The sequence below is a fragment of the Calidris pugnax genome, unplaced genomic scaffold (genome assembly GCF_001431845.1).
Source record: "Calidris pugnax isolate Ruff unplaced genomic scaffold, ASM143184v1 scaffold98, whole genome shotgun sequence".
In the NCBI taxonomy this organism is placed as follows: domain Eukaryota; kingdom Metazoa; phylum Chordata; class Aves; order Charadriiformes; family Scolopacidae; genus Calidris; species Calidris pugnax.
In genome coordinates this window covers 529,464-549,441 of record NW_015090829.1, presented here as the reverse complement: position 1 = coordinate 549,441, position 19,978 = coordinate 529,464, and the positions used below count along the sequence as shown (strand labels likewise).

Genomic DNA, 19,978 nt, shown 5'->3' with positions numbered 1-19,978 from the left:
ATCCAGAGATTAAGGTGGAAAATTAAACCCTGGGACACTTCGAGTGACAGCCGGCCACCACGGCCAAAAAACCATGAAGTTTAGGAAGAAGGCATTGCCACCATGATTTTAGAAACTGTTACTAGCTCTGGCTAAAGTGAAGTTTTATAACTTTTTAATGAAAATATTTGGTGTCCTACCTGGTGACCCAAGGAGGAGAATTTTTCTTCAATCTGGGCATTTTAGAATTCTATATGCCTACTGTCACCTAATATAGACAGATATCAACTACAACCAAAAATAAAATACACAAAGCTTTCAGTTCTTTTTTGTTAAAACCGCTGGAGGGTTGCCTACATGGCAACTGTTTAATTAATTGTTCTGTCTTATTTACAACATCCAATTTTTATTTGTGATTCACGTTTTAAGGCTGGAAGGATAATGTGCAAATTTCTTTAATAAAGCAAGGTAAAACTTCAATTTGCTGTATATAATATGCACTGAGAACACCCTCAAACAGCTCTGCCTTCTCTCGCCGACCGGAGGTGGAGTGTGAGTACGTGCCTTTGCCAAAAGAACAACCTTCAGGGAAGAAACCCCACAGATAACCCCAACCCCAAAAGTCAGCCTCCTTCCCCAGCTTCACTCACGGATGTCACAATGCAGGTCTGAGGCTTGAACTGTCCCCAGGGTGATGGATGGTGGCACCTCAGAATGAGTAACGCAGCGGGAGGCAGTCGGTCAGCGCGGCAAAGACTCGGGGCTGCACCAAAACATCTCGAGAAGCAGCAGGAGTAGGAAAGGAAGCAGGCACAGGAAACATGTGGGATTTTAACGAGGTTTTAGGGATCATCACCCAAAACAACCGCTTGGGTGTCGATGATACTTGAGAGTTCATGGCAGCCACCCCCATGATGTGGCTGGTGTTGCGTTCCTAAAATGGGAGTTATTAATCCCTTTGGAAGGTCACGATAGGAAATTTCACCTTCTGCTAGTAACATGCTAAATGCTACCTATTTAATGGCACTCATGGGTTTTTAACAAGAACAAAATTGTTCCCTCATTTTCCTTTTTTTTGGGGGGGTTGTGTTGACTTTCTGTGCTTGGCAACGGCCACTCACCAGCCTGCTCGGATGGCGACATGTCCCCTGGGCAAACCTCAGCCTGTGACACTGAGAATCAGGATGGGTTATGAACAGGATGAACCAGGATGATCACGAGAAGAGAAAAAAAAAAAAAAACACTTTGCCTTCCGTGCTGCCATCTGATTCATTTTGTCAAAGCCCAGTCCAGCAGCATCTGTTCACGGAGCAGGCGGAAGAGTCCGCAAGCGACGACCCCAGAATCACAAGCAGGAAGAGGGAGTTGTGCGTTCCAGCCCCTCAAAGGCCTCGTGGTGCTCAGGTGCTGCCTCTCTGCTGGTGGACGTTACTTAAAAGTGGCATTAAAGGCCCTGCCAATGACCAGTCTGCGCACCTCACTGGTGCCAGCCCCGATCTCGTAGAGCTTGGCATCGCGCAGGAAGCGCCCCATGGGGTAGTCGTTGATGTACCCGTTCCCACCTGCGACCAGAAGGAAGGCACGAGTCACTCCCCAGCTCTGATTTCAGGGGCTGGGGGAGGAGGGGGCGAGCACAGAATCATAGAATCACAGAATGGTTTGGGTTGGAAGGGACCTCAAAGATCATCGAGTTCCAACCCCCTGCCCTGGGCAGGGACACCTCCCACCACACCAGGTTGCTCCAAGCCCCATCCAGCCTGGCCTTGAACCCCTCCAGGGATGGGGCAGCCACAGCTTCTCGGGGCAACCTGGGCCAGGCTCTCACCACCCTCATAGTAAAAAATTTCTTCCTGAGATCTAATCTGAATCTTTTTTCTTCCAATTTAAAACCGTTTCCCTTTGTCCTATCAAAGGAAATCACTGCTCTTGCTCTGCCCCTGCTTCTCTCCAGCACTCGCTCAAGGAAAGGCTGAGCAGACACTTACCCAGACACTGAATCCCATCCAGAGCCACCTGGGTAGCACACTCCGCCGAGTACAGGATCACCCCAGCACAGTCCTGAAGGAGAGTCACAGTGAGAGTCAGGAGAGGTGTCCCCTGCCCCTGTCTCCAGTCCTCTGACCTTTCTATCTCTACAGACACCGGCTCACAAGCCTCAACTGCTTGATCGTAAAGGCAGGGGATTTGTTCCCCAGCAAGAAAGAAGCTGCAGTGGTCTCTCTGCCACTGCAGAACACTTGGGTCAGGTCTGCAAAGGCCACGTGAAGAAAGGAAAAGGAAGGGGGGGAAAAAAAAGGAAAAAAAAGAAGGAGGAAAAAAAAGAAGGAGGAAAAAAAAGAAGGAGGAAAAAAAAGAAGGAGGAAAAAAAAGAAGGAGGAAAAAAAAGAAGGAGGAAAAAAAAGAAGGAGGAAAAAAAAGAAGGAGGAAAAAAAAGAAGGAGGAAAAAAAAGAAGGAGGAAAAAAAAGGATATTCAGTTGTGGTGGAGGTTGGTACAGGCAGCAAAGCAGCCACGCTGCTCTTTTGGACAAATATTGGACCAAAATACATCTGGATAACATGAGCAAAGGAGAGCTCAAGGAGGTATTGTGTTACTCTATTGTGGCATGTGAATAATTGTTTCACTTAGGGCATCATAAATGTTTTTCAGTAATAATTTGTAATAATATTTTTATCTCCAAGTTCCACAATACACCCTTATCATTTCAGGCTTATCCTGCTGATTTTGAAGTAAATGGGCAGTTTGTCAGGAAAATTTGAAGTGAATTGGACAAAGATTGCTGGAACTTGCCATACCAAGCACAAGTTTTGCTTTGAATGGGTCTAAGAATCCAATTACTTTGCCATTTTGTAGCCCACAGATATATAAAAACAGAGAGAGAGAAAAAAAAAGAAAAAAAAAAAGGAAAAAAAAAAAGGAAAAAGAGTGCCCCAGGGGAGCTCGTCTTTCACAAACACACATCATACCCACAGGGGACCAACGTGATTTGATTCGGGATGCAGGGCTCTGTGCTCCATCTGCCAAACACTCGGTCCCCTGCTGTGGCAGAGGGGTGGTGACAGTGCTGGTGTGGAGGTGACAACACCTCGGGATGATGGCTACAGCCCCGTACAACAGCCGGGGTGTTGTGTTTGAGCTTCCAATAAACACCTCCTGACCTGCTCAAGCTGTTGCCTTCTTTTTCTTTGGGGGAAAAGAGAGCACTGAGGGCTGTGAGCAAGTAAATTTAAGGGCCAGGAAAGAACCTCCTCCCTGCTCGGGGACCAAAAGGAAAGGAGTCCCCCGGCAGACATGGTGCTGGTGGCAGCTCACTCACCTTTGCATTGAAATGTCCCCGGTCGCAGGCCTTGGCCACGTTGTAGACGTACTGCCGACAGGCCATCAGCCGCGTGTACATGTCGGCCATCTTGCCCTGCATCAGCTGCACGGCACGGGGGCAAGAGACGTTAGCGGGAGTGAGGGGAAGATGATCTCCTCCATGAGCACCCCTTCCCCAACCCAAGAGAAACTGGGCAGATGAGAGCCATCTGCTGCCCCTCACCCACAAACAACAGCCTCAGGTAAATGGGCTCAGAGATCCCTTCATCTTCTCACCACATCATAGAATCATAGTATGGTTTGGGCGGGAAGGGACCTTAAAGCCCCCCCAGTGCCACCCCCTGCCCTGGGCAGGGACACCTCCCACCAGAGCAGGTTGCTCCAAGCCCCCTCCAACCTGCCCTTGAACCCCTCCAGGGATGGGGCAGCCACAGCTTCTCGGGGCAACCTGGGCCAGGCTCTCACCACCCTCACACCAAACAAGTTCTTCCCCACATCTCAGCTCCATCTCCCCTCTGTCAGTGTCAAACCCTTCCCCCTCCTCCCATCAGGCAGCCCCAGCACATGCTCCATCCAAAGACCCTCGACAGAGCTCCTTGTCTTTGTCTTTTTCAAGAAAAAAACCAAGATGACAAAAATTTCTACCCTTCCCCCTCCTCCCATCAGGCAGCCCCAGTACACGCTCCACGCAAAGACCCTTGACAGAGCTCCTTGTCTTCATGTTTTTCAAGAAAAAAAAACAAAAAACAAAAATTTCTAATTCCTCTTCTGTCTCACCTGGAAGTGGCCAATTTTCTGTCCAAATGCTTCTCTTACGTGTAGGTACGGAATTGCATGGTCAAGAACAGCTTGCATGAGCCTAAGAAAAGCACAGATAGGCAGGAAAACAATACGACTATTAATTAATAATAATTAAACCTTGGAAGCACCTCTTACGTGTAGGTACGGAATTGCATGGTCAAGAACAGCTTGCATGAGCCTAAGAAAAGCACAGATATGCAGAAAAACAATAGAACTATTAATTAATAATAATTAAACCTTGGCAGCACAATTTAAGGCAAAGGGGTTCTCCTACCTAAAATGACACGCTGCTGCCTTCCTCTAGCTCCACTCACACATTGCTATGAAGAGAATGTGAAGGTTCCATTTTCCTCCCCGGTGCTCTACATATTGCTTATTTGGGACATCTTGTGGTAAGGTCTCACCTTCCTAACTCAGGGGACTGAGGTGAAGATCTTTCTCACCACTGTAGCCAGGGCATTTCCTGATGCATCTCCAGAGACCAACTCCAGGAGCACCAGCCAGCACCATAAAAAAGCCCAGGTATGAATGAGAAGAGTGAAAAATCCTCCTTCTGCGTTGTGGAAGACGGTCTTTCCACGTGAGAATAAGTACAGAGGGACCACTTGGGAGGACAAAAGGACTAGAGGGTAAAAATAATTACTGGGGAGCTTAAGGACTGAATAACTGGAGAACAAATCCTTCATCCAGTCCAGTGATCCTTCTGTGTGACCGTCTGGAGAGTGTTTCAGATTTTAAGGAATCGGTAAGGCAAGCGAGCTGGTTATTCCCAGAGTCTCCCACACTGTGGGGACACACAAGCAATCGGGGACCAAGACAGATTTTCCATCTCCGGAAATGTTTATTTTAAGACTAATATTTTCAAAAGCAGGCTGCGGCGGGCTGCAGCCTGTGCTACACTGAAGGCAGAGATGAGCAAACTGTCTTTCTGGCATTGCTTCTTCCACCCCTTGCCCCTCAGAGGGTGTTCCCTCAGTTGGAATGGATGCTTTCAAACCGAAAGAGGCTGCAGGAGGAGCGGGGAGGTGAGGAGAGCTGAAGGAAAAGGTGGAGCACCTGCAGAGCAAGCGGTGGCTGCCGGCAGCATGGAGCTGAGTGCCCTCCAGCAGGACTCTGCTCAAGTAGCTCTAACGAGAACCCAGCAGCTCCAGGATCTCCCTGCTCCTGCCTCCTCCACAGCTTCCCTCCTTCCCACAGCTCCGACCCAGCCACCTCCTCCCAGCCCTTCCTCTTCTCCCAGTATCGCAGTTCTCCATCCAAGAGGCATCCTGCTAGGGGCTGCAACCCCAGGTGGATTAGGGTGATCGTGAAGGGCCCTTCTAGCCTTACACAACCCATAAAAGATGACCAGCCCTTACCCCAGTGGCCCACCGGACAGCACCAGTCTCTCCAGGTCCAACCCGCTCATCAGAACGTAGACTCCTTTGCTCAGCGTCCCCAGGACGTTTTCAGCTGCAATCAGCAAAGGAAAGTGATTTACTTACGTGCAGAACTAGGACACACTGTTGTCTGAGGGCCTGTGCTCGCCGGGGGGAGGATTCAAACTTTCAGTCCCGTTCACCTTTCTTTTTGGCTGGAGACACAGCCATCCACAGGATGAGCGAGACAGGCGCGGAGTTTTGGTACGTGCACCCCCTGCACTGAAATGTCTTTTCAATCCAAGCAAAGCCAGAAAGGAAAAGGCAGCAAAGGGTTCCAAAGCACATCTACAATCACTGCTATTCTTTTGCTGATTGTCTAAAGAGTAAGGTGCTCTCCAGAGATCTTCCAGCTCAGCACTTCTACCAACAAGAACAGGAGACTTCATAGCTTGGGAGGACAAATTGGGAGGCCCCTTCCCCATCTCATTAGTTTGTATCTAACCCAAACCGACAGCGTCACCGTCTGAGTCTGTGTCTGAAATGAATGCAAAGCCTGGTCCGACGTGCCCGGGTCACCTCTCGGGGCAATCCCAGAGCAGGAACCAAAGCTTGTGCAGGCAAACGGTCAAAGCTCACCACTGGTCACACCGTGGAGTGGGGTCTGTTAGTCTTCTGGGATGGAAGAATACGAATAGTCATTATCCCCCCTCCTGTGAGGGGGCCCGAACAGAACATTGCAGTTGTTATAAATAAACGTCTTGAAAAGACAAGTATTATTTCTGTGAAAATGGAACAGGAAAATAGCCGCATCAGATAATGGGCTGAGAAAAAAATCTCAAGAAACCGTTTCACTTTGGGACAATCTAAAACACGTGCTGATGTTAACAGGTATGAAAAAAAGAATCAGGAACAAAAGGCCCATCTCAGCAAGGCTCGACTCTGACAATCGGGAGAGAACTCAAAGCCTAACAACTGTGCTTTGTAGATGGACAGAGATTATCCACCGATCAGGGGAACTGACATACACCCCAGGCTTTGATCACAGGAGATCTGAGAGGTGTGATATGCAAAGTGAAAATGAGACAGGACTTGGACACACGCAGACAGTGTCCTGAAATAAATAATCTGTTTTTCAGCGGCAGCTCATGGACTGCATTATCTCCTGCTTATTGAAAGGCACGTTGATGTAGCGTATGGAGAAGTGCAGCCTCTGCAGGGCCATCGTCATGATACTGCAACTGGAAAGAGGAAGAAGAATGAAGCCTGGCTTTCAGAGAAAAAGCTCAAAAGCCCCACAGACGAGGAAGAAAAATACTAATAGCAGACATTAGTTTGAAGAACAGAACACAAACACCAGCATCGGTAATAATAAAGTGACAAAGCTGTCCATGAATAATGACATCTCGCAGCTAAAAAAGGACTGAATAGCCTCAACACTTCCCTGCACGGCCAGGGAAGAGAGATGGGTAGGGATGCAGGGAGCTGACTGCACGAGGAGAGCAGACCTGCTGGCTGCATAGCACAGCAGAAAAATAAAACATTGGGACTCTGAACCAGCTTTTACCAATACGACATGAGCAAAGGGATCCATGGACCACAGAATCACAGAATCCCATGGGGTTGGAAGGGACCTCTGGAGATCATCTAGTCCAACCCCCTGCCAGTGCAGGTCCACCCAGAGCAGGTTTCACAGGAACGTGTCCAGGGGGGTTTGGAATGTCTCCAGAGAAGGAGACACTTACTAGGAGAACAACACCAGCCACCCAGTAGAGCTTGGCTGAGAGTGAAAGCCACGGATTTTAAAGTGGTTGGAACTGCAGTGCTAGAGGATGTCTTGATCTGAGAGAAAGATCCTGCAGACACATGAAATGGTATCAAACCAGTTCAGCTTCCAAGGCAGAAGATCAGAAGCAGCATTAATGGCCAGAGTGCAAAGTGTGTGAACTTTCAGCACCACGGTGATGTGCTCCTCTGAGTTATCAGAAAATGGAAATCCTGTTGCCATGAGAACACGCCGTTCTGTGCGGATGATTACCCAGGAGATGATCTGAAGGCTGGAGCACTGGCCTTTCTGATTTCAGAGTGGGGGGGATCCAATAAAGTTAGAAAATGTCAGATTTCAGCTCAAACTCTTCCCCTTACTGCAAAGCAGCTTTTGGCGGCGTACGGGGAGCAGGAGAGTCACTCGCTCTGCAGTTACGCATGTAGGGTTTGTGGGAGATCTCCTCCACTTGCTATAATAGAGGCTGTAATTTTTCTATCAACACAAATAGCCTCTGGAGTAAGAAAAATGGCCATTACAGTGGCCTCTGCTGCAGTAACTAGTGGGGGAAAGGATGTCCATTTTCAGGCCCTGACCCCAAAAGAACTCAGAAATGTTACAGGCAGACCGATAGTCTGCGCGACAGTCTCCAGTGATTTTGGAGAAAAAAACCCCAAGCTTCAAGGCAAATAAGGTCTCTTATATAGAAGATGGGGAGCACTAATGGAAAGAAATAAGTTTGTGTGGAAGCCTCACAGAGGCTGTGCAGAAGCCGTGGTTAAGAGTCAGGTCCACGAGGGTGAAATGGAAGCGACACAGGGAGGGATGTGCTCACCCACTGCAATCCAGTGGATTGCACTTTTCCAGTCTCACCACCTCCCCTGCGAGGCTGCCAAAGAGCAGATAACCATCTGCAGAGCCCTCCAGGTCACAGTCTGAACACAAATGCAATTAGTGATCCCATTTATCTGATCTAGAAGACAGGAAACAGTGGTTTGAACCCAGCTCACCAGGGATCTTGCAGTCTTCAAAGATGAGTTCACAGGTGTTGGACCCTCTCATTCCCAGCTTGTCGAGCTTCTGGGCTGTGCTGAAACCTGGCATTCCCTGCAGTCAGACAGTAAAAATACATTTCATATCTCAATTCTGACCAACTGAATAAAATCACTGGATGCCTGTGAAATCAGGATCGCAGAGGGACAGTGCAAGAAAATGGGGATGTCTTGGCTTAAAAAAACCTACACAATGGCATAGTAGGACATATTTACAAGACCTCCTATATCTCTGACAATTTTTTGGCAACAAGCAAGCACTTTTATATTAGCATTTTGTCCGTTTTCCCCACATTTCTAGCTCTAAAGACTGTTACTTGCTTGGATCCCAGCACCCAGGAGTTTGTTGCTGGGGAAGAGCACAAATCTCACGGGTTTATAAAATTCAGGTAGAAAGTTTTTCTCTGAGCAAGGGGCTAACAGTTATAGAAAGAAAACTAGCTAGCTTCTAAATGAGCCAGTTAGGGTGAAGGAGTTAACTTTAAAACCACGCTACAATAAGCTTGTAAGAAATATTAAACCTACCTTCTCCACAATGAATGCAGTTATACCCCGGGAGGCTGGAACAGCATTAATGTCAGTTTTAGCATAAACGATGAGAACATCTGCATCTGGCCCATTGGTGATCCAAAATTTGTTCCCGTTCAAAACAAAGTAGTCTCCTAGAAGCAAAGAGTGGCAATCTGTTAGCTCACAGCAGAGCAACACCCATATCCTCACTCTGGTTACTTCAAAACAAGCTTCCAAGGATGCTCTTTAAGACCCCTGCACACAAAACCTTCCCAAGTTGAAGACTACTCAATTTCCTTAATTTCTGGAGTCCAAAGACAGTTTAACAAATGCCTGACAAACTAAAGCACCTACCACCAGTTCCATCAAACCACCAGCCTCCACCACCACAATCAGAAGCCCACTTTTAGACCTTCAACCATCTACCCTCTGAAGGTGGGATTCCACTCTCAGACCTTCAACCACCACTACCTGCCTTTATCACACGTTGAATCTCCTGGGAAGCAGCGCAGCTGAATCTCCTGCAAACGTGGCCTGGTATATCCAAGACTAAGCACCGCATCCCAGTGGTGTTGGGGAGGTTAATCTCAATTTACAGGAGATGTTATTTACACCAGCTCTCTCTCCAGGCAGCACATGACGGACTTTACCTTTCTTATCTGCTTTCAGCTTCATGGACACAACATCAGACCCAGCATTGGGTTCGCTCATTGCTAAGGCTCCAATGTGTTCCCCACTGATGAGCTGGAAGAAAAGACAAACGTAGGAACAAATGTAGGAAAGGGAGGAAGAACAGTAGCATCGTTTCTCTTCCTCTTCCCTCCTTAACCTGCCTCCCTTTTCTTTTCCTGCACTGCATCTCCCCTGCAGCAGAACTGCAAACCAGAGCTGTAGTTGCCAGCAGAGCCTCTGCAGGGAACTCCCTTGTGCCCCTGTGCCCAGGGAATGGACCCCAGTCCCGGTGGGATGAGAAGGATGACACCACTTGTGCCCAAGCTGAGGAGAACAGCCCTGCTCACAGGACACCATCTTCAGGAAGGTGCCAAAAGAACCACGCAGGCAGCCATCTGCCTTTCCCAACCTCCTCGTCCCATGCTTTACGACTGTCCTTTTACATAAACAGGAGCTGTTAAACACAAAAGGCCAAGGAGGGGGATGAAAAGAGATAGCAAAGTTCTTTGCAGTGTTCTCACAGCCTGGTCCCCCCCACCCACACCCCAACAGCAGATGGACACCCTCCTCCTGTGCCTGCTCCTACCAGGCTCTGGCGTAGCTGCTGCTTCCTCTGCACTCTTCCTTTCATCCTGCCCTTTTCTGCTTCCTTTTTTTTTTTTTCTTCCTGTGTACTTTATCTGTCTTCTCCTCCTTTTGATCTTTTATTTTTTTTTAAAACAGACTCAATGCTTAAGATACATGTTCAACCAATTCAGTCCATCAGTGTGTTTCTATAGAAGTCTTCGTGATCTGCTCAAAACTAGTTAAGTACCACTAGGTCCTCTGTCAGGAACCAAGACAAGTAACAACTAAAATACATCTCCCTGAAAGGAAGTGAATGAGGGCACTAAAATACACCTGAGCAGCAATGAGGACAATTCAGGGTCACACATTAGCAGGCTGCACAACACTTTGAGGAAGTGACACTGTACTTTGCATGTGGTTTAAATCGAGTTCCTTGTGCTGATAATTTCACTGATAACTTCGGTAGCTGGTATTCAATGGACTAGTTAAGTTTTTCCCCGCATTTAAATACTGAAAACTGTGCTTTTGAGTCACAAACATCAATACCCTAGTCTCCTAGAAGCAAAGAGTGGCAATCTGTTAGCTCACAGCAGAGCAACACCCATGTCCTCACTCCAGTTACTTCAAAACCAGCTTCCAAGGATGCTCTTTAAGACCCCAGCACACAGTGGGGGTCTTAAACATGTATCTTATTCCTAGGATGAAGAAGTTTCACGTGCAATTAATTAGCATAGGGAGACCATGCATTTGGGCAGTGAGAAATGGAGAACGTAGAACAGGGAAGCAGTGACTGTCATTCAGAAATCTCAAAACCATTTGGGAAGTTGGCAGAGCATCACCTCAAAGGCTCATTCAGGAGCACAGCTCCAGAGAGCTGGACTGTGCTGCTTACAGATACGGATCTGTATGAATTAACAGGACAAAAATTAGCAAGCTAGGGAAGGGCAAGTTTGGCAAGTACAATACTTCCTAAAGTTTTAGTCACTGAAATCAGCTTAAAATGCTGCACACCATGAAAGACACTCATCCTTTCATGCAGCCAAACCCCAAATGCTTTCCAGTTTCCCCCTCACACACCTTGGGCAAGTATTTCTTCTTCTGGGCCTCGTTGCCGTTCCGCACCAGCTGGTTGATACAAAGGTTTGAGTGGGCGCCGTAACTGAGCCCAACGGACGCCGACGCACGAGAAATCTCCTCCATCACCAGCACGTGGTCCAGATACCCCAAAGCAGATCCGCCGTATTCCGCTGAAAGGAGAAGAGAGACCTCCTGTTAACCACCGTGGAGCACATCACACACACGGCCCAGGGCCAGGCTCAGCCTTGAATGAGATCCCAGACACCTGCAAGAGAGTCTGGTTTTGACCGACACTGGCTCTGAGCTGGGGACCTCCAGCTTTCCCCATCCTCCCTGAATTTCTTCAGCATAATCAATTATTTGCTTGTATAGCATAGTTTTATACATATAACACACATAAGGATACGTCTAAAACGTGCTACTGACACTCGTAAATAGCAAGTCCTTCTTGTCAACCATCTTGAAGCACAACCTTAATATGATCACAAAGATTAAATCGCAAAGGGGCAGCCTGTATTAGGTGAGAGGACAAGGGAACACAGGCAAAGTCTGTAAAATGGACGCACGTTTGTGATAATGGCCTCAAGTTGCGCCAGGGGAGGTTCAGGCTGGATATTAGGAAAATTTTTTTCCCCCAAAGGGTTCTCAGCCATTGGAATGCGCTGCCCAGGGAGGTGGTTGAGGCACCATCCCTGGAAGTGTTCAAAAGACAGGTTGATGTAGTGCTGGGAGGTCTGGTTTAGTGATGGTGATGCTTTTTGTTTGTTGTGCGAGTGTTTATTTTTGTCAGTTAGGTTGACAGTTGGACAAGATGATCTTTAAGGTCCCTTCCAACCTAGAAGATTCTGTGATAATAAGGACCCCATAAAAAGCAAGCAATCCTCAAGCTGCTCAAAAAGTGGGGCACGGGGGACTTTTCCAAGCCCACAAATGCACAGGAGAGCAGCATTTTGATGGGTGGCCAATTCAGGGTGAGAATGATCCATAAATATAATTGTTGTAATTCACCAGTGGCAAGACTGAGGATTTCAAGAGAGGATGGAGTGAGCAGCACGATCATCACAACCGTGAGTCTCGCTAGGCATGCTGAGCTGAGCCCAAAACCAGTGGTAAAGATGAAAGGCACACAGTGGAACTGGGAGAGAGGAGGCAGGAAAAAGAGAAGGCTGAGAAATGCACGATGGCCTTGAGCAGCCAACAGCCTACATAAATACACACACATGTATATATATATCTACACATACATTTATATACATACAAACCTGAGCTGAGCCCAAAACCAGTGGTAAAGATGAAAGGCACACAGTGGAACTGGGAGAGAGGAGGCAGGAAAAAGAGAAGGCTGAGAAATGCACGATGGCCTTGAGCAGCCAACAGCCTACATAAATACACACACATGTATATATATATATATATATACCTACACATACATTTATATACACACAAACACAGTCACATCCCAGTGAAAAGCTTTGCTCTACAGGCAAGCAGCAAGTGATTGCAGTGCCAAGAGAAGAACTCAAAGAGAGGGACATAAACCCTGGGAAGCAGTCGGGGAGATAAATCCGGGAGCACTTTCTCTTAATCACTGTGAGGGCTGTCAGCAAGGAACAACGATGGCAAGAGCAAATGTTTGTGTGCTCAGCGTGGCCACAGAGCTGAATTCATAACCGGGGCTGGAAGGGGCCGACTGACCCCAACTCATCAAATTAACACAGCAGCCACTGGTGTTAATCACAGCCTTCCTCCCTTGTCACTCACTCTGACTCCTGTCTTATCTGCAGGGCTCTTTAGCCTCTGAAATCACCCCTCTCTACCACAAATCAGAGTTTAAGGTTTTACTATCAATATCCTAAAAGATGGCTTTAACAATTTCTCATATATGCCAAAAGAAGAGAGTTTTCTATTCGTGCACAGAGTGGGCAGGTTTGGTGTTATTGCCTCAAGGGAGGAGAGGTCCCCGCCTGCTGGAAGCGGTACTGGCCCAGGGTTGCTTTGTACCACAAGAGGGACAGGAAAATAATCCTGCCAGACAGCCCCACATATCATACAAATCACCAGGTGATTCAGAATGATGCCTCCCTTCCAAAATTACTCTTTATATATGACATGCCTATATCACTGTTCCATGGTAGCTCCACGTTTGCTGCACATCTTAGCTCTTTATAAAATAACTGGAAAATTACACCCAACCAGCATAGTTTTCTTAGTTTTGAGAAGAAAATAAAAAGTATGGTTATTTAAAATGCTCCTTTTATAGGCTTGATCCACTGGTGCCCAAACATGCCATTTAATTGTGCATACGCCCTGATAAGATTTCATGTTACCTTCACATCCTAAACCCCAGTCCCCACCTCCTACAAGAAAACCAATGCCAATAAAGTGAGTGCACACAACTATACAATCAAAAATAAGGCAAAAAAATTCTGGGCATAGGAGGGTTTTAGAGGTAAATCTTTGAGGAAATCAAAAAGGACAGGACTCATGAGGGGATGGCTTATTTATAGTGTGGGAAACTGCTGTAAGCCTCAGGCACAACATCAAAGAAGAAAGAAGGTAAGAGTGAGAAAAAACAGGAGCAGCAGTAAATTGGGAAGAGTAAAGAGAAAGAAAGCAGAAATACAGACTCTTTCAAGGCGACTCAGCGCCGCTGAAAGAAACGCAGGGGCATTATCTGGAGGCATTGCTATTCAGCTTGCTTCTGCAGAACCTTTGCAAACGCACATCCAGAAACACAGACTTTACGACGGGGAAATAAAGGCCCCATTGGCTGCTTTTCTGCGCTAAGGGCTTCTCCTCATTACACCGTGTTAGTGCATTCAGCATGACCACGGCTCCCTCAGTAATCTATAACATTAATCAAAACACTTTTCAACTAACCTGGACAAGGCTGAATGAGATTTACCCTGATTTTTTTTTTTTCTGACTGGTTGGATGTGGTCAGCTCTCCATTAGCTATCACAGCTTTTCAGAGCGTTGTTTTATGTTTTATACCCTTTAACTTCTCCTATTAGAGATGGATGTTTGTTCTGGGATACTTTTATCTATAGCTCTCGTTCTTCAAAACCTGCAGCAAACGCTTCATATCAGAGAAGCACAAACATGTTCAAGTTGTGTATGTGACACCTGGAGAAACCATTTCTGAACAGCACTTTTAAGCTGTAAAAGGCATTTTGTAATCATCCAGAAGTCTGACAAGGAAAAAGGATTCTGAGTCAGTGAAGAATAACAAAAGTTGCGATTGAGTTTTTAAAAACACACGAAGATAAGAACTTCCAGACAAAACTGATGGCACATCACAGATGAGTTTGTTATGAACTGGAAAGCGTGAGTTTAAGAAGTCTCTGTTTTGTTTGAAGAATCACCCAGCTGAAGGTAAAGGTGGGAACAGACTTACCAGGAGCTGTGATCCCCAGAACTCCCAGTTCCCCGAGCTTCTTCCAGAACTCCTACAAACACAGAACAAGCAATCAGTCCAGACTCCCATCAGCGTAAGAAGTCTTCCCAGGTAGCTCACTGGACACCTCAATTTACCTAATTATTGTAATATCTCAGAAATAAATACACCGATACTTATTCCTCCTAATTATTGTAATATCTCAGAAATAAATACACTGATACCTATTCCTCCTGCAGCAGCAGCAGCTCCACTGTTTGGACTAAGAACCCAGACAGACCCAGGGATGTTAGTTTTGCTACACGCACGTGCAGTCTGTTGAATTCAGTGAAAATTCACAACCCAAGTTGAATTCTGCAAGGAGAGGTCCTATGAAAATTCACAACCCAAGTTGAATTCTGCATTCTACATTTAACTCATTGCCCAGTTTAAGGACAATTTTTTATAAATTAAAACCTCCTGTTAATTTCAGAATCTGCATTTCTAGACTTAAAGATTATTTAGGATGTTAGGACCTAAATTTCTGCTTGTCCCTGTGCTTTGGCAGCCTCTGGGCCTGTGGTTGTCACAAACAGTGGTTAGGATAAGCTATCCATGACGGAAACCCAGGAGACACCTAGAAGAGCTGCTATTAGCTGGCACTGTAAAATTCTTCTAGTAAACCAGAAACTGGTAAGTAAAGCCAAGGAAGCTTCCTTGGGAGAAATTAAAGAAAGGGGATGCTACAGCTGGGGCAGACAGAGGTGCTGCCTGCCCCGCAGGTGGGACTAGGAAAGTTATAGCAGGTGACCACAACAGAGAATTTGTGAAGCTAAAGGAGCTGAATCCACAAGGGCCACCCAAGAACGTAACCTGTAGGTTCTCAGAAGTGGCAGGACACACGGGACTGGATGGCATCATTGAGCTATCCATAGTTGGACACGTGCTCTTCAAAGTTCACCTCCCAGAGGACAAGCTGTTCTCCCCGGCTCCTCCAACTCCTCTGTTTGCCTCTTACCCAGATTTGTCACCCAGGCAATGCCATTGCTCAAGTGACAGCCACATGACTGGAGGCACAGAGACATACCCATCAGCTGTGCCCCCACCACGGAGGACGAGGGAAGCCATGGGATACTGCAGGAGCAGAGGATGGCACCAACGAGGACCACGCGTACGTCGGAGGGGACATCTCTTTGCTGCTGCTTCACGAGGGACACACAGGGGAAGGGTTGTCACACAGCCTCAGCGTCCAGCACTAAGATAATTATCAGCGAACAGTCTCCAGAGACTTCAAAAAGTATTATTCAATGGCTGTGGCTGACATCTGGTGCGCCAGGCTAAATTTATATACTTAACTTCAAAGCTGTGCATATATCCCTGGAAATGTCAACATCAGAGCTCTGGGAAATCCTAGCAGATGTTCTGAGCTTTTTAAAGTCTTGGGGAGCTTATGAAAACCAATAGTTAGATCTCTCGTTTTCATCAATCAAACCATCCCATTGCACTGAACTTGTTGTTTTTATTAGGAAGGCGAGTTTCAGCTCGACAGTCACACAACTCTACACTTCAGCATTTGCACACAATATTTTCATAACAAATCTGGGAGGAAACTCGGATGTCCAAGAAAGGGCTCTAGCCAGGAGAATACAAAGCACATATCAGGGAAGGAATCCGAACAGAGCAGAGCAGAAACACCATGATGAGAATCCAAATAAGACAGTTATCAATCTATTTTTTTTCTATTATTCAGATGCTGGCTGGGTTCCGCCCCGGGTCACTGAAAGTTGTTAGGAAAAGATAAAACAGGAAATGAAAAAATTGTTTTCCTGACGGCTTTCAAGTTTGAAAAGTTAATGCACATGTTGCTGTGGTGTGGACCGGGATTCTTTGCCTGGACTAATGTGCAGATCAAAGCCCAGACAGGCTCTCACTGCCAGCCACCCCAAACACACACACGAGATACTTGCCCGCATGTCTTTGAATTCATTCTCCTGGTCAATCTGCTGGGCCTTCGGAGCCAAATGCTCTTGACAGAACTTTGTCATGGTCTGTCTGAGCTGAGGAGAAACACACACACACGTTACATCTCATCAATACACTGTCATCTGCTTCCCCAGGACGCTGCCAGCCCAACTCCAGCACCCCGAACCCAGGAGCACAGACCAGGAGGAGATCAAGCTACCTGCTTACAGCCTGAAAGACCATAAAAAAGGCCTTTTAAAGAGAAGATACTGCTGTACTTAAGCTCCTCTCAGCATCTAACCGTAACAATTGTACCCCAACAGGAGAGAACATTATTTAACTACTTAACACCAGGGCTGCAGGGGATGGCTTCTGTCAGGGAGCTTTGACAGCCCATGAACAGAGCTTATGATGCATTAACCCCAGCCAGTAGCTGCCTACACTTCCATCTAATTATATGCAGATGCCTGTAATAAGCATGTATGCTAATTAAAAAGTGTTGGTGTATCAAACTGGAACTACATTAGCAAACCCACTATTTTCTACAGCGGGAAAATTCGATAGTCGGGAACGCTCGCTGACCCAACTGCTAAAAGTCTCAAAAGCCTTTTCCTAAATTTTAAGATCTAAATACCTACACACATGTATTCTGCAGAAGTGTATACGCATACTAAGAAAATATATACAATATCTTAGGTGTTTAATATGTTTTAATATGAAGATTTAAAAACTTTGCCTAGATACTATGGTAGAGTTTAATAATCCCATCTTTCCTTCTGGTTCTTTATTCCCAGAAACTAATGCTGGTGAAGGAACAGTCGTAGAGACTGAAAGCCTCTGCTGTTTAACCAGCACCTGTAGAAGGGGCAGAAGCAACAAACCAAAATATGCCCACACTTCTCTGCCCTTCTCTCACCCCCACAATCAAAGCAGCCTCTTTTTTACAATTAAGAAGATATAGTTTCCATGGCTACACAGACCTCAGACTCCAGTACCACCAAACAAGCTTTCCCCCATTGATAGATTAAAAAATAAAAAAAAAAAACCAAACCACATTAGATACATTTCCATTGTGACAAAGTTGACAGCAGTAAACTTGACCATAAAGCTTAAAAGGAAAAAAAAGAAGCTTAAAACCATAATAAAAACACCTTAATCAATTAGAGACTGAGCAATAGACTCAGACAGGCATCGCTGATACTCTAAGACAGTTTTTAACAGTTACAGTGTTTTTAATTCACAGCTTAACTAACATTACTGAAGGTTTATTTCTGATCTTTTTTAGCTTTTTCACCAGCCAGGTATGAACTACAAGAATATATTCCTCCTTTTACACCTGCTGAATGTAGAAGCACAAGGAAACATGAAGTTAATTTGAGCTGATACAGCTAGAAACCACAAACACAAACCTGGTAAAGAACAATTCTGTAGTAAGAAAGAAGAGAAAATGAATAAGTTTATTTTGTATATCCATACACTTGCACTATCATAATTATCTAGAAAGTGTGGCAATAGCTCCAGACCTGAGTAGCACCAAGGAAAAGAGCCTGTCTGCAGCAGCAGGGAATAAGTGCTCTGATGGCCAGAACTCAGCTGCTGTTGAACACAGGAGGACACAGCACAGCTAAGAACTATTATCATAGAACCATTTAGGTTGGAAAAGAACTTTAAGATCCTTGAGTCCACCACTAAACTGCATCTCTAAGCACCACGTCTGCCTGCATTTTAAATCCCTCCAGGGATGAAAAAAAAAAAAAACCAAACCACATTAGATACATTTCCATTGTGACAAAGTTGACAGCAGTAAACTTGACCATAAAGCTTAAAAGGAAAAAAAAGAAGCTTAAAACCATAATAAAAACACCTTAATCAATTAGAGACTGAGCAATAGACTCAGACAGGCATCGCTGATACTCTAAGACAGTTTTTAACAGTTACAGTGTTCTTAATTCACAGCTTAACTAACATTACTGAAGGTTTATTTCTGATCTTTTTTAGCTTTTTCACCAGCCAGGTATGAACTACAAGAATATATTCCTCCTTTTACACCTGCTGAATGTAGAAGCACAAGGAAACATGAAGTTAATTTGAGCTGATACAGCTAGAAACCACAAACACAAACCTGGTAAAGAACAATTCTGTAGTAAGAAAGAAGAGAAAATGAATAAGTTTATTTTGTATATCCATACACTTGCACTATCATAATTATCTAGAAAGTGTGGCAATAGCTCCAGACCTGAGTAGCACCAAGGAAAAGAGCCTGTCTGCAGCAGCAGGGAATAAGTGCTCTGATGGCCAGAACTCATTCCTCCTTTTACACCTGCTGAATGTAGAAGCACAAGGAAACATGAAGTTAATTCGAGCTGATATGGCTAGAAACCACAAACACAAACCTAGTAAAGAACAATTCTGTAGTAAGAAAGAAGAGAAAATGAGTAAGTTTATTTTGTATATCCATACACTTGCACTATCATAATTATCTAGAAAGTGTGGCAAAAGCTCCAGACCTGAGTAGCACCAAGGAAAAGAGTTTCCTTGGCAGGAGCCTGCCTGGAGCAGCTGAGAATAAGTGCTCTGGTGGCCAGAACTCGTGACCCTTTCTGTGGAGAAATTTTTTCTAACATCCATCCTAAATGTCCCCTGGTGCAACTTGAGGCCATTTCTTCTTGTCCCATCACCTGTTCCTTGGGAGAAGAGACCCTCCTGGCTACACCCTCCTTTCAGGGAGTTGTGGAGAGAGAGAAGGTCTCCCCTCCTTTTCTCCAGGCTGAACACCCCCAGCTCCCTCAGCTGCTCCTCACAAGACTTGTGCTCCAGTCCCCTCACCAGCTCCGTTGCCCTTCTCTGGACCCGCTCCAGCACCTCAAGGTCTTTCTACCAGTGAGGAAGACTCCAAAATTGGACACAGTCCTCAAGATGGGGCCTCAGCAGTGCCCAGTCCAGGGAGGGCAGTCACTGCCCGTGTCCTGCTGGCCACACTGGTCCTGACACAGGCCAGGATGCTGTCGGCCAAGCCACCTGCACTCACTGCTGACTCACATTCAGCCAGCTATCAGCCAACACCCCCGAGGGGGGCAGTCACTGCCCCAGTCCTGCTGGCCACACTGGTCCTGACACAGGCCAGGATGCTGTTGGCCAAGCCACCTGGGCTCACTGCTGACTCACGTTCTTCCAGCTATCAGCCAACACCCCCAGGTGCTTTCCATCCATGCTAAATCTTTAGGGCTCCTATTGGGCAAGAGAAGGAGCTGGGACAGCCGCAACGCTTCTTTAGGGAGCATTTGACGAGGCTCAATTAACTCGTTTCTTCTGATTACACAGGCCCGACGGGAACGCGGTGGAATTTCTATTTCCCGCCCCCGCAGCGCTCCGTTGTGCGGGGTCTGTGCCGAGGAGGCGCCTTCCCCCGCTGAGGAATGGCCGGACCGACCCCCCCGGGCCGGGCCCGCACCGCCCGCTCCCGCCGGGCCCGGCGCACACGTGTCCGGGGCGCGCCCCCGCCGCGAGGGGCCGCGCCACGCCCCCTCTGCGCGCCCGGCGCG

The 19,978-nt window shown here is 46.5% G+C and overlaps 1 protein-coding gene across 1 annotated transcript; it reads right to left on the bottom strand.

The window, feature by feature from the left end:
• Positions 1-280: 280 nt before the first annotated feature.
• IVD (isovaleryl-CoA dehydrogenase) lies at positions 281-16,558 on the bottom strand. The gene is made up of 11 exons (XM_014940710.1): positions 16,442-16,558; positions 14,496-14,547; positions 11,099-11,268; positions 9,433-9,526; positions 8,798-8,934; positions 8,231-8,327; positions 5,456-5,549; positions 4,074-4,155; positions 3,295-3,399; positions 1,965-2,037; positions 281-1,541 (listed from the first exon to the last, which is right to left on the bottom strand). The coding sequence occupies exons 1-11, from the start codon at positions 16,517-16,519 to the stop codon at positions 1,408-1,410; spliced, it is 1,116 nt and encodes a 371-aa protein (XP_014796196.1). The 5' UTR covers positions 16,520-16,558; the 3' UTR covers positions 281-1,407.
• Positions 16,559-19,978: the final 3,420 nt, after the last annotated feature.

Excerpts from the sequence above, each read along its gene's own strand:
- IVD (XM_014940710.1), bottom strand. The coding sequence starts at position 16,519 with ATGACAAAGTTCTGTCAAGAGCATTTGGCTCCGAAGGCCCAGCAGATT. Across the intron at positions 3,400-4,073 it reads AGAAAATTGGCCACTTCCAG|CTGATGCAGGGCAAGATGGC; the intron begins GTGAGACAGAAG and ends CGTGCCGTGCAG. Across the intron at positions 2,038-3,294 it reads GGGGACATTTCAATGCAAAG|GACTGTGCTGGGGTGATCCT; the intron begins GTGAGTGAGCTG and ends ACTCTCCTTCAG.